Source organism: Vanellus vanellus (assembly GCF_965231255.1).
Source record: "Vanellus vanellus genome assembly, chromosome: 14".
Classification (NCBI taxonomy): Eukaryota; Metazoa; Chordata; class Aves; order Charadriiformes; family Charadriidae; genus Vanellus; species Vanellus vanellus.
In genome coordinates this window covers 14,155,128-14,169,502 of record NC_138919.1, presented here as the reverse complement: position 1 = coordinate 14,169,502, position 14,375 = coordinate 14,155,128, and the positions used below count along the sequence as shown (strand labels likewise).

The following is a 14,375-nucleotide window of genomic DNA, read 5'->3' as shown; positions in this document are numbered from 1 at the left end:
GGGAAGTGCAGGCCGTGCTACAGAAAGGGTGAATTGTACTTTGGAAGGCAGGGGAGGTGAAAAGGACTAAAGGATTACCATCAAATAGCAGACATTGCTTACAAGACTGATGCGGCCACCAGATGTATAAGCAAGGGAATATTCAGCTGAAGCACGAGTGGTATAATTCATTATATAGCCTTAATGGGGCCAGAGCTCATAAAGAAGAGGAAAACACTTGAAACAGGTCTTGAAAACCTGCTTCATACTGAGACACTAAAGGAGTTCAGTGTTCTTCTGTTTGCCAGACTGCAAGAGATTATTTTATCTCTTATTGCTCCAAAAAGGAGAAGTTCTAGAAGAAAAAAAGCAAAATTACATCCAATGAAAAAACAAACTTGGCTAATTCAGACTAAAACCAGCAGACTTTTTAAGCAGAAAGAGTAAACATCTGCCTATGGCAGGAATGTGATGATAGATTCTCACTTTCCCAAACATCTGCTGGGAGTAAGAGGGCATGGAGGAAGCGGGCAAAGAAGGTGCCATTTTGAGATCTTTCCTGGCCATTCTTTCTGCCTCTCTTGCCTTTCCTCATTTGTTCTCCTCTACTCCACCTCATTTTTTTCAGACACATGGTGGAGGAGAAGATCTCTGAACTGGTAGACATGAGGTTATCGGGCCAGGAGGATGCAGTAGGGTAGGAAGTTTTTCTTGCGTTGAAAACAACAGCTCAAGGTCAGTCTGAAGTTCCAGCAGAGGAGAGTAAGCCTGTACTGTGACAGCTTCAATCCTGGATCAAAATGCTAGCATTCCCCCAAGTCTGGGGACAGTTGGTTCTCTTAAGTGTTACTCAAGCTATACCTGCCGCTGAATAAAAACAAATAGGAAGCTGATGAAAATCACCCAAAAGAGAAAGAAAGAAAGTGTACTGCAATGATAATACCTTGTCATGGTAAGCCCATAAATGGACATTCTACATACACAAGACAAAGAATTTCCCCCCAAACCTTCATGAATAAACATAAAATTCATTTTTCTTGTCATTTAGCAGACACATTCAATGAGGATTTTCCAGCTGTGGTTTTAGGCTGCTAAATTAATTGGGGTAGGAACTCTTCTGCTGCTGTCTTTGAAATGAAAGCTGTAGCTTTATGAAGAGTGATTGTTGTTGGAGAGGTCTTCCCAAACTTCCCTTCTCATTTTCTGAATTTCACTGGATGACAAAATGGCATTTTTCTCTGCACAAGATCTGCTTGGAATACCCCTGGGGATTTCCCTTTAAAAGAGACTTCGGTTTGAATGTAAACTGCAAAAACACCCCAAGGAAACAAAAAGCCTGGCCTGCAGCCACCCTATTGTTTGGGAGGGGAGAGAAAACAAGGAGAGAGAGAAAATATGCTCTGCAATCACAATGCTTTTGACAGAAAAAAAATAGACACAAATCAAATGCTTTCCTGAAATGCCAAAACAGGGGTCAGGTTGGTAAATTCCATGCTTTCGTCTCAGCCAAAATCCATGACTGAAAAGGAAATTTGAATACCAAAGGGCAAATGTCTCAGATTAGAAACATCTTTATAGCAGTGATGAAAAGTAAATGGGTCTTTCCAAGAAAAAGAAATCCCCCTTGTTTTCCAGTTCATTTTGAATAGATCACGGGCTTCTTTGTACTTAGCAACTAACTCGTAGGGCTATATTTGCGTAATTACATTTACTAATTCTACTGATTTTCATATGGCCACTCATTTTCTGGAAAAGACGTCTCCACAGTGTCTGCTTTTCGCCAAGCCACAGTGCTATCATCCTGCCTTTGAGATGTGATCCCTCCGCAGACAGCTGGAGACTATCAAGATGTGACTGCCCACCATGGTGCGCTGCCATCTCCCTGTGCTTCCAGGACTGGGGCTGGGAGAGGGGAGGCCTGACTCTCCCAGTCCACCCAGGGCACAGTACACTGGCTTTTACACACAATGGAGTGGGCCCACTTATAAAGCTCCTTCCAGGAACTCAGCTGTGAGATGTTTGGGAGGGGTTGAACTGGCAGCTCAGAGAAGAAGGCTGCAGAGTTCCTCTGCTTCATTCTTGATGGCCTCATACTGGAAACCACTTCTGGGTAAAGTGTGGCAGTAAATGTTTCCAGTACTGTCTGGTGAGATACAGCATCCTGGTGATATATGAAAATGGAATGTGTAGGCAGATGAGGTGACTCTAAAGACTGGAAGATTAGGACTCAGACATCAAACCCACAAACTAGCAGAACAGAGCTTAAATAGCATAAGAGCTTAAAAACAAAGGAAGCTTAAACTTCTCGGAATTCTTCTGATGTGCTTTATATCTTTTTGAGGGGGGAGGGAAAGTCAGCAAAAAGTTTCTTTCCTTCTTTTTTCAAATAAATGGATCCATAAAAAAGTGGTCGCAGGAACTGAACACTTGAAGGATCCTATCAAATATCATTAAGACTGGCAGCATCATTGTTCCTGTGGCAGCTCATGAGAATATGGTGATTTGAGACTCCACTTCAAGCTTTTAACACTCAGAAACATTTCCCCTATTTGCGTTTTTAAGACTGCAGCTCCTCTGTTAATAGGTGTCAATAAACATGTTTGCTCCTGTCTCACAAAGAAAACTGCTGAGCTGGAAGCTGTCTACTTCCCGTGCCTTCACCAACAGCTTTCTCTGTCTATCCTTGCGTTTCCTGAACTTGCCAGTGAAACCTGTGTTTTATAAGAGCTCTGCCTACAGCAGTTGGCTCGCTGTTATCTCTTTTTCCATCATTCTGGTTCTCCCATCTAACACACAATATGTGAGCAGGATGTGCCATGCACAACTCTGCTACCAAGGCAGTGGTGGCAGTAGAGAAAGCTGCTATCCTTCCCAGGTGGCTTCTAGTGCCCACCAAACATGACCCGAAAGGCATAGTCCACCAAGGGGAACAAACTAGGCATAGATGAAAGTTGGAGGCTTACCTGGGGAAGCGCTTGTACCACTGTGTCCAGGAGAGCTCGCATCCCGGTGGCCATTTTAAGCAGTTTCAGGACTACAATGAGAATCAAATCCTGGTCAGCAGGGCTGGGAAATATTTCAAGCAAAACCCATAAAGGAAATCTAGCTTCAGATCTTGTAGGGAGGGTTTACACCTCTCTTGCATCTATTCGTACAGATATCAAGCTCGCTGCATCCTGGTGGGGCCCACAGAACATCTGAACATCCTCATTACTTCCCACACCAATTAACGTTAAGGACATCAGTAAAACAGACCAAAAACCAGAACTCCAGCGTGCCTTATCAGGAAAACGGGAGAGTGATGGGGAGACGCTTCATCAGTGAAAAGCATCATCTCAAGCTCCGACCCTCCCTTCTCCACTGCTTCCCGCTCTTGTCCGGTATCAGTATAAAAGGTCTGTGATCCCGGGTTTGAATTAGAGACCAATCTAAGATGCCACTGGAAACAGCCGTGAAACCCCACCTAGCTCGTCTCTGAATTGAGATTTTGCACGTTCATTGCCTAACTGTTCTCAAGTCAAACTGAAACAGCAGGACTAGAACAAATGGCCAAACCATCTCCCGACGTGTCTGGAGGGACGGCTGGAGACCTATGAAGCAGGCTGTACCTCTTGCTATTCTCAGCACCCGCATGATGCGTATTATTGTGGGATTGATGGGCAGTGCAGCGTTCATCTCAATTTCCTCCAGCGTGATTCCTACAATTGATAAGAGAACTATGGCCAAATCCAGCTGATTCCACCTAACAGATACAGAAAGGAAGGACAAAATAATTAAAAATCATACATGGACAGACACCCAAGAGTAGAGAATTATTTGTTAATAACAAGCACAAACAAATCCCAAATGCCTCTCCTCTCTCATATCTGCCCTCATGATCTATGGGGTACAAAATCAACTCACTGCAGCTGGCACAGGCTCTGAGCCACAAGCTGCTGCAGGCTTTGACTGGGAAGTGTCCCTGCCTACTTCCCAGTCCCTATTGTCCCCCTGCTATCCACTTGGAGCCACTAACAGGGACAAGATACCAGGCTAGAGGGACCTTTAATGTGATGCAGTACAGCTGCTATGCTATGTCACCTGTCTCTTGAACTACCCCACTTGAGTATCATCTTCACTGATTTATAGCCTAACACTTGTAAAGGGCCTTCCACACCGGCACTAGAAAGACAGTAAGATGTGAAGAAACTGAGCGTCTTTCCCACACAATTTCCCTCATAAGTAATATTGCCCATAGCAGCTTCCAACCACTCAGTCAAGATAAACGAAGCAAACAAGCTGATTTTGTGGAAAAGCGTCCAGTCTTACCCTGCTCCCCAGCAAGTCACCAGACCACAATGTACTCTCACACATATTTGCTTCTGGCTAAATGTGAGGCAGAATAAGATCCGTAGGTCTCTGCAATTGGGATCTGAAGGTAGTGGGGCTGAACATAACTACCGCTGTCTTTGCCAACGGCTTTACAAAGCCAGCAATCTACTAAAGGACTAGTTTGGACTGCAAAGGAGACTTGTTTTTAGGGACTCTGTGACCTTACATTGCCAAAACTACTCTTTTGAGGACTGAATGGATACCAACAGGCTGCTTCTGACCTCTAAGCCGAGCCAGTCAGACCTGGGGGAGAGGCAGATACTGGGGGAAAGAATGTATCTACAATTTAGTAATATTTCCCGAATTTCCTCTGCAAAGTAGTACCGTCAGTTCTTAGAATTTTTAGTTCCTACACTATAAAGTTTGCACCCATGGAGAGACAGCCCTTTGCTCTTCCTTGCACACAGCATGTAGTACTCTCATAGTGACGCTACATTTACCCAGCATCTGGCTTTGAAACTAGGTCAATACAGCTCTATCCCAAATGCACAGGAGTTTAAAATATTCTCACCTGTCCTTAAAGAACCTTCGAAAACCAAATGCCACCAACTTCAGAACTGCCTCGAACACGAAAACTATGGTGAACACATAGTTGCAGTACTTCAGGGCTTCATCCAGGGACTGAAAAGAGAGACACCAGTTAGACCAGCCCAAGCTGTCCTTCCCTAGAGCCCCTGTAGAGGGACTGGCAGGCACAAAGGTGGCATAGGCACGGAGATGTAAGAAGTAAAGTTGTAATGGCTTGCAGAGCTTAGTTACAAAACTGCACTAAATCACACAGCAAAACTCAAATGAAGGGTTAGACACGGATGCAAACAAAAACCTCATAAGCACTAATACCAGTTGTGCTAAAATTGACAAGAGCTATCCATCCTCCAACATCAATGCATAAATTGTTCAGAGTCTGGGACAGAGAGAAAATTTTACCCCTTCCCCTAATAAACTTTACTCCTTCTGAACTGCCGTGCCTTGGGTAGAATAAAAGACTCGATGGATCATTTCTTTATTCCAGCATGGCAATCCTTAGGACAATGGTTTTACTTAAAACGCTCGGAAAAATAAATAACGTTGGAGATGTATTAAATCTTGCCTTCTTGAAAAATATCACATCTCTAGAGCTGGGCAAAGTATGTCCATATTTGGTGCAATGTTCACGCTCTCTATGGAGCTGCTCTCGGAAGTCAGGAATCCGCAGTGTTTACACTTTAGGATGATGAGTGTTTACAATGGATTTCATTGGAACTGTAGGCCAACAATAGCAAAAGAATCTCGCTGGGACCTTCAAATAGATAGCTGCAGAGTGAAACAATTCTGGTTGGGTAGAGATTTGGGGAGAGGAGGGAGGAAAGGGGAATTTAGTTAAAGGTAGTACAGGTCTCCTACAATAAAAAAATGGTAACAGCGAACATCAAAACAGACGCAATTGGAAGTAAGATGCAATAGAGGAGTCTGCACAGCAACGCCTGCTTTGTTGACAGAGGAAGCCTCAGGCCACAGGAAAGCTCTCCTCGTCACATTTGTGTGATGACTGTGCTTTGCTGACCCCAGCTACGTGGGATGACCAAGCACTGATTTTTTTGGGAACGAGAGCTGAAAGTTTTTTAGATGTTGGCATTTCTCAGTGCACCGCTATCCCTATTTTTGTTCCAGCGCCTAAAATAAAATGGCAACTTAAAAGAATGTGGGACAATTTACTATTTCATCTGAAGCACGCTGCCTGAGCCTGAATTCTCGCATCATTTGTGATGGCTGGCACTCAGATTTATAACACTGTGTTTCACATGAACATAAACCAAGTATAAATAAGACCTAATCTGGATAAATAACATTTACATGTGAAACAAAGGCTGTTATGCAAAGGAATTATGGGGGCAGAACAGCACAGTCAGCTGGCGCAGAACACACAGGCGTTACCCTGTGGCTTGGTGCCCCTCTGGCTTAGCTTCCAGGAGGCATTTGCAGGTTATCTGGCAGACCATGCAATACTAGAAAAGCAAACACTGAGCCTAGAGATCCATGAATGATAATGCGATGGAAGATTAATCTATGCAGCAAATGCACAGGCTATATGATTTATGCCAAAGGTTTTCTTGGGAAAGAACGATTTTATGATACATAAAGAAAAGAAGGGTTTTACTTAAGAGCTGGTTTATTCTAAATTCACTGAGGAGAAGAAAAGTTGCTCTGTATGCATTAACTTCATGTTTCTATCTGTTAGTGGAATATTCTAAAACTCTTGACTGTTTTACAGTTTGAGGGTCAGTCACGTCTGGGATTGGGAGAGGAAATATTTGGACTGGTCTTTACCTAGGAAAAGTTTAGTTCACTCTCCATTAGCCTTATTCTGGTATTTTTTTTTTTTTTGTTTTTTTTTTTTTGTATGCAAGAACAGGGAAATCAAGCTTTTGGCTGAGGCAAGTGACTCCCGAATGATACAGCTGGCCTAGAGTTGGATGGATTGCAATGCTGAGTCTGGAGCCTGCTGAGGCTTTCAAAGAACAGGGAATGCTCCCAGGGAAGCAGGGCATGGTCCTCTGCTACCCCATGCTGCTGTCTTTCCCAGCCAACACGTTGATGGGCGGCTCTTACCTTTGGCTGATTGTAGTGCTCCATCGACATAGTGATGACATTGACCCCAATGATGAACGTGATGAAGAGGTCGAGATAGTGGCTGGTGCAGAGGGTATGAATGTACTTCCGCGCTGGGGAATAGTCAGCGTAGTAAGGCCTGCGCTGGGCTTCTGTAGAAAAAAAAAAAGGCAACGCAATGAACGCAGGCCCTGCTGCATGGTTGGCAGCCATCACAACGCGGCCTGTGGGTCGTGTCTTACACACGCCCAGATGCAGGGCAAAGCCCATGGGAGAACTGATTCAAGCAAGCCACGTGAAATGGCCAAGTGATTCTACCTTGCAGCAAGGCCTTCAAGAACCGCAGAGGGGTTGTCAGGCTGAGACAGACCTCTTGTGCCTGTAGAAGGGACCTCCACAGCTTTTTCCTCTCAGCGCTCTCTGTCCTTACTGCTCTGTCTCAGGCTAGAGGACAACCTCTTCAATTAATGGGACTTTTCTCACAAACCAGAAAGGGTGAGAAGCAGGATGGAAATGAGACCCAAAGCCAAGAGAAAAGCTTCAAACCGAGCAAACTCGAGTTTAGAGGAAAGGGTTAGGGCAGGTCCCATCAGTCTGGACTCTGATACGCATCTCTCCTAATCCTGCTGATGTCAGGCATGTTCCACGTAGAGGAACATAACCTGAGCTGAGCTTCTGTCACAGAAGGCTTTTGGTGTATTTTAAAGGTCAAAAGAAAACATAGCAACACCTGTGGCAAAGTAGGGCACATGCGTGATGGTTAGTAGCACACAGGAGAGCATCAACAGCAATGGAACAGGGTGTTCAGCATTTGTCTCTATGAAGACTATCAGCACAAGCTCCTCTGGAAATATAAAACCAAGGGCATGGTTGCATCTAGAAAACCATTCAGGCTATGACCACATGAATTTTATATCTCTGCCTCTGGTCATGACTCCTTCTTTCTTCTCTTTGAAATGGGGAAATCTCTGCATGCGACCAAGTTCCCGGGGCTGTTCCAAGGAGAATGTTTGGACACTGCCCTATGACTGAGCTGTATTTACTAAGTGTGTCTCTCTTAAATTAGACTGTGACCACAAGATGGCTGTGGGCACTCGGATGGAGTCAAATTCTTTTCAAACTTAAGAAATGTAAATATTCAAAGAGGGTACTTAAGGCCAAAGTCAGCATTACTGTAGATTTTGCAAGTGGAAGAGACATGTTAGGTCATACTAAGTCAGAGCAGGATTGTTCTTAACAGAGAGGGTCTTTTTGCCTTTGTTTCAGCAAATTCAGCTTTAAATACATGAGGAGCTGGGATAAAGGAGTTGCTTCACCTGAAAAATAAGGAGGGAAAGAAGTTCAAAAGTACTCAGTGCCTCCCTGAAACACATGTTCCACTCCTCTCATATTGCTAATATCTTTCAGATGGAGTGACTCTCGAAATGTGGGTTGTTTTTTTTTTTTTTTTCTTTGGTAGTGCAACTGATGCCAGATTAGAGTTCAAAATCCTAAAATAAATTGGATAAAGGGAAACTGAATCTGTTGCTCTCTTTCAACTACTATTTTTTCTGGTGGTTAAAAGTGGAGTGGAGGCATTTGAAAAACATCTCCTTCTGACCAGGGTCACCTAGACTTTTTTTTCTGCTAACGGGTGTGGAAAAACAAGATGAAAGCAAACACAATTGTTTTTGAATACATTTTTCTGTTGCTTTCATGTGCCTTAGTCCTACCAGTCATCTTGGACTGTTAGGGCTCTTTGCTACTGAGCTCAGCTAATCTTCCACTTGGTCTAAAAAATAATAATAAAAACATTGCAGTATAATGTTTATTTAAGTCTGTACAATGTGCTTTCATGTGTATTCAGGTTTACAACATACTTTTTCTTTTTTTCTTTTGGAAATGTCTTCTTGGGAATGCAAAAAATCAGTTTGTTGGGAGGTCCGAGAATACCCCAGAGAGTCAAACATTATTTTAAGGGACTATTAATTAATGACTAATAGTTGATTAACAGATCTCAGAACAACATTCGCAGTGACGGGCAGTGTGTGAACACACAGGCTAGCAGCACATAAGGAAAACATGCTGCAGGTGACTGCAACTACTCTCTCTAACCTGCCCAAATGCAGCCACGGATTAACAATTCAGCAAAAAATCGAGTGTTTATTATGTTGTATGAACTACCTGTATAATTCTAACGCATAATCACAAGAAGACATTTTCCACTGTAACGACACTGAACAGAAAACCTTGCAGGCTGCCTGTCGGCAACACGGCTCTCTCTTTACATGGGCTGGGCATACGAATAGTAAGGAGGAACCACCCGGCCGTAAAGATGGGTCTGTTTTATTGTGTGAAAGTGTCTCAGAGATCTGCGTCTGTAGGCTCTGCCAGTGCTCAGCGCTGGCTGTGCCTGATCAACTGGTTGCTCAGAAAACTTGAGATAGGTTTAACTTGACCTGGGATAAGGGAGCTCTAGGAAATGCCTTATTCATTTCGGATGCACTACACCCCTGAAGCCAGGTTAACGGATGAAAACGGAACTTCTCCTGGGGGGACACATACAAGGACAGTCTGGGATAAAGCTGACAACGCTTTGAAACACATGCAACAACACTGTCATGCTCAGTGCAGTAACCCATGCAATGTCCATTAGAGGAGATACCGCTCATGCGAGGCTAACGGTAGTGGGCAGGGGTGCGCAGGAAGGACAGGCCAGCTTCTGCTCTCAGCGATGCTGGCGTCAGGCTGGGGTCTTCCCGTGAGGGCAGAGGGGTGGCAGCAGGGTGAAAGCAGTGAGAGATCGGCCACACAGCTTCACTGCAGCTCTGTCCCACTCCGAGCAGGAGGGAGGCTGTGTTTCAGAGCCCCAAGGCCCCCAGCTCTGCTGCGTCACTGTTCATTCCCGGTCCCTTTAGGAACAGGAGTTTTGCTTCAGTCAACAGCCCAGCAAGTGGCTCTGGCCTCCCTTCAGTTCAGACACACATTTTTACCTCTTAGTGAGAATATACTACATTATTCTCCCCAGTTGGGGTGTACGTGTTCACTGCACACCCCTACTGCTACAGCCTGCTCGACCAGAGACTTGGAATCTGCAAGAGAACCTGTATGAGGAGAACAGTGGTCCATGGGGATGTGGGCACAGCAAACGGGGGAGATCTAGTGCATCGTTAATTACAGTAGGCAAAATGCAACCTGTGCCTGGTTTCTCCAGGGAAATGGTTTCTGGGATGAGACTCCAATCTGCCAACTAGCAGACTTAGGTCAAATACAGACAAATATCCCTTCAGCTGAGCTGACGGTTTGAATTGGTGGAAACGCAGGAAGGAAAGGAGAAACCACCAAACATATGCAAAAGGAAAACCACAGTCCTTTCTCACCCCCACTTCTAGATGTTGGCTAATGCTTGAATCTCACCTCTCTGAAGAGTATTTAAACTTCTTTGCTTGTGATTCTGCTGACATGAAAATTAATGAAGCACTGTCTCCTAGCTTAAAAGCATTTAGGTTGGCATTACAATTGCTAGCTATGGCTCCTCCATTATTCTCCTCTGCATGAAACATTAGAAAGCCCTAATGGGTTTATATGCATGCTTGGCACAGAGTAGCTCTATACCTGCAGCTGCCTGGAAAAATAAGCAAGATGGTTTGATAATTCCCTAGTTGGAAATACTAAACACTCAGATACGCAGTGCCCAAAATTTTAGTTACAGCTCAAATGTTTCTGCTGGATACAGAGATGGTTCTGGCATTGAGAGGATGGACTAACTTAAATACCACTGCGTGCTGCCCACGATTGCTCACCCCTAGAGAGCAAGGCTTACAGGCGGTGCTCTAAAAGGCATCTCTGCTGAGTCTTAAATCAAAACTGGCCTCTTCTTTCTACAATGCCCAGATGCTCAGCTCTGTGTTGGGAAACGCCTCAGAGAAACACAGCTGTGGCCACGCTCCTCTCGTACAGAGTGGAAATCAGGAAAAAGCATTTGCCTTTGAGTTTTCAGGGTCTTCCCAGGGACCAGTGACTCGGTGACACTACTGAAAGGCACTTTCTGCTCCCCAGCTAGGGCCTCCCCCGGGCTGTGTCAGGCATTTCCAGCTTTTCCAGCACTGCTTTTGGCACACAGTGTCACCCAGACCCCGCTTGCAGCCTTTGAAGCCCGGGGTACTGCCCGCGTTTGACCTGACATTGCGCTCCGCTCAGCGGGCCAGCGGCTTCTGGCTTCACAGCAGATACAGGCGGGTTGGATTTGGCCCCGTATCCTGAACACAGAGGAGATCAAGCAGATCCATGTGGTTTTAATCAAAAACCTTAATCTGGGGAGGCTGGTTTCGGTCTGTGTCTTCTGAGAACCTCATTAAAAGGTTAGGAGCTGCAGGATTATTAAATTACACTACACTTATTTACAGAGTAGATATAGTGGATGGAGGTAGTGACTGCTTCAGAAAAATATTCTAGTTTATCTTGAATTTTTACCTCCACGTGAAAAAGTACGCTGTGCAGTTCTGCCTTGAAAAACACATCAAATGCATTTCTGCAGCGTATTCAACCCCCTGCCTTCTTCTCTCACGTGAGCAGAGTTAACTGGCGCACCCAGCGCCTTCTTTCAGTGCTGGCCCTGGCCTCAGCTGAGCTCATTGCAGCCCTGTGGCTGCTGCTGCTGTCAGGGCAGCAGCACCTTGCAGACATCTTGGGTCCATGAGCTCCACTGCCAGTGCCTTGAGTGATGCTTGTCACAGAAGCAGAGGGAGTCAAGGAATGCTGACAGGGGCGCGGGGTGTCACCCTGTCCTCATTCCTTCATGAAAGTTACCCTCAAACTTTTTGGAAAGGTCTGAGGTGCTGTCTGACAGCAGGAACGTGGGCTGAGAGCTACCCTCCTGCCAGGCTCCTGAAAGACCTGAAAAGTACCCCCAAAACAGACGCACGATGATTTCCCATCCCACCCGTGTGGGAGCTTATGAAGAAACCACAGCAGGGCTGTGTCCTCCACGGAGCAATCCCTCTGCCAGGCTCCAGCTCTGCACACAGGGCCCAAATCCCGGACCCAGCCTGCAGACCTCGGGATTCGTACCCAGGACCTGCTTGGGATGGGACCGTCCAGGCACTGATAAGCTGAGGCTTAACCCATTTCCAGACTTGAGTCCAAGACTACTGTGGCTCAACGGTGCCTTTCTGTGTGTGTAGGTACCTACAGATGCCCAAAGACCTCAACACACAAAACCACACACACGGTGGCTACACACAGAAGACATTACAGACAGGAGACAGGACACAAAGACAAGATGCCAGGCAGACAGGACGAGTCCAGATGGACGGGTGTTGCTCAGATAGTACATCTGTCAGCTATACTGGATTTTACTCTTGTTAACAGCCCTAATTCTTCTTGCCCTTATGGTCTCTTCAAGCAAAACGCTAGAAATGGCAACTGAAGTAAAAGCAGGGCTCTCTGCTACGCTTTCCAACGTGGGCTCCTTGCTCTTCCACAGAATCACTGTTCTCTTGTGCCCATCCTGCCCCATGGGGACTGGCCTCTCACCCGCTCCTCTCTACGGGTGAGACACACAGCGCTGGGGCACGTGGAAAACTGGCCAGCCCGTCGTCACTGTGCGGCATCCCATCACTGTGCGGCATCCCATCACTGTGCAGCATCCCATCACTGTGCAGCATCCCATGCCTGCACGTGCACACAGACGCTCCCCCACAGAGACTCTGCCACGCACGGCACCAACCACATCTCATATCTTTCTGAGTCTGCCATATTTTTTCACCAAAACCATCATCTTCTAAATTACCCATGAGGTGAAAACTACTCCCATTTAAATAATAATAATAAAAAAACCCCGCATTAAAATGTAAATAGTAATCTTTCAAAATGTGTATCAGATATTTGATTTCACCTTGTTAACAACTGAAATCTGGATGCCAAGCTGTCCATGCTGAACAGAGGCAGGTAGGAGACCTCAGAGCCAGACGATCCGAGGTAACCTCCTGGAAGCCCAGCACATGGCCAAATGTTTAGCCTCTCAGTTGCTGTATTGGACTTGATCGCCTTCCAGAAAGCCGTCGTCCTCCCCGCGCGCTCTCAGTGAAATGTTACAACCCACATCTGTGCAATGCCTGGGTCTGCGGTCTGAAGTATCTCCTTGACTCTATCCTTCGAGATAGCTGGATAAAGAGGGGCAATATGTAACAGTGTCCATCACCTTGACAGGGACTGGCTCTTTTCGGTGTCTAAGAAGCGAGCCAGAGACAGGCTTGTAATAAGATTTGCTTACTAATCAGGAACAACAACTGGCTGTGGTTAAGCCATCCCTCCTTACCTGTGCCCCAGTCTATTTCCTCTAAGGATGGTTAATGTTCTTTGTAAATAAGCTTTTTTTTTTTTTTTTCATATAAACTTTGAGTTTATTTGAATGTCTTCTTGCATCAGCATGTTGGGGTAGAAATACTGCACGAGCAGGAGGACTCTTGAGATCCTGAAACTGATTTATTGTGCTGGAAATGCTGCCTTCAGGATTTCCACTTCTAATCTTAGCTGGAACCTCAAACTCAAAAACCAAAATGGGAAAAGGGAAATGAAGTTGCATTTGAACTCTTTTAAATCTCTGAAGATATTTAGCGTCTGTTTGTGGCTACCTAGTTTGATCTAGATTTCATTTTAAGCCAGCTACTTAACTCACAACCAGCTAAAATGAAACGGGCTCAGCCTTCACTGTGGTGTCAGGTCAGTCTGTCATTAAGGCCCTGTGGAGACCACGGTGCAGACATTTAGTGCTGAGGTCTCCCATGGCTCCAATAAAGCGGACCACAAGAGCAGGAGAGGAGCTGTGAGGGATACAGCTGCCCACCTTTTGACTCAAGGGTGGATGGGTGGAGGAAACTGGCTGGGGTTTCTACCAGCAAAGTCTCTGGCTGCTGTGTCCTTAGAGCCAGGCGAAAGACAATTCGACTTAACTGCAGTTTTTCCAGCTGAAAATGGATACCTATGGCCTGATGTTTGGGAGACAACTAGCCATTTGTCACAATGAGATATCAGGTCCTTAGAGGAGATTACACAGGGCAGCAGAGCGCTAGGCAAACAGCCACAGGACTGCTGTGGCAAGCAGGGTGAGAAGCACTCAACACTCATCCCTGACTAAGCTCATCTTTGATCACAGTGCCCAAGCCACGTTCCCTCACTTACTTCTACAAAATGCTTGCCAGCATCTAATGCAGGCTATCCCTGTTCACTAAAACCGGCTGGGAAGTCGGTGTGACTGGTTTCCTGGCAGCTTCCTTGAGAATACCCACCAGATGCTATAGGCAGCTTGTCCCTGGTGGAGCCTGCCAAGGAGCAGTGGAGGTGAGAATTAATACATGAGTACCCCTGGGAAGGTCTGGGTCAGGAAAGGAACACTAGCTCAGGTGTTTTTCTGGTCTGGTGTGATGGTCCCTACTAGATCCACTAAGAAGCAGATT

At 45.7% G+C, this 14,375-nt stretch overlaps 1 protein-coding gene across 1 annotated transcript in view; it reads right to left on the bottom strand.

Annotated features, from left to right (window-relative positions):
* Positions 1-14,375, bottom strand: part of CACNA1H (calcium voltage-gated channel subunit alpha1 H) — a 257,797-nt gene that overhangs the window by 20,872 nt on the left and 222,550 nt on the right. Inside the window, exons 26-29 of the mRNA XM_082490356.1 lie at positions 6,940-7,091; positions 4,862-4,971; positions 3,588-3,721; positions 2,943-3,013 (exon numbers count right to left, since the gene is read on the bottom strand). Of these exons, the coding sequence (XP_082346482.1) occupies positions 2,943-3,013; positions 3,588-3,721; positions 4,862-4,971; positions 6,940-7,091 (467 nt within the window). The remainder of the gene's footprint in view (positions 1-2,942; positions 3,014-3,587; positions 3,722-4,861; positions 4,972-6,939; positions 7,092-14,375) is intronic.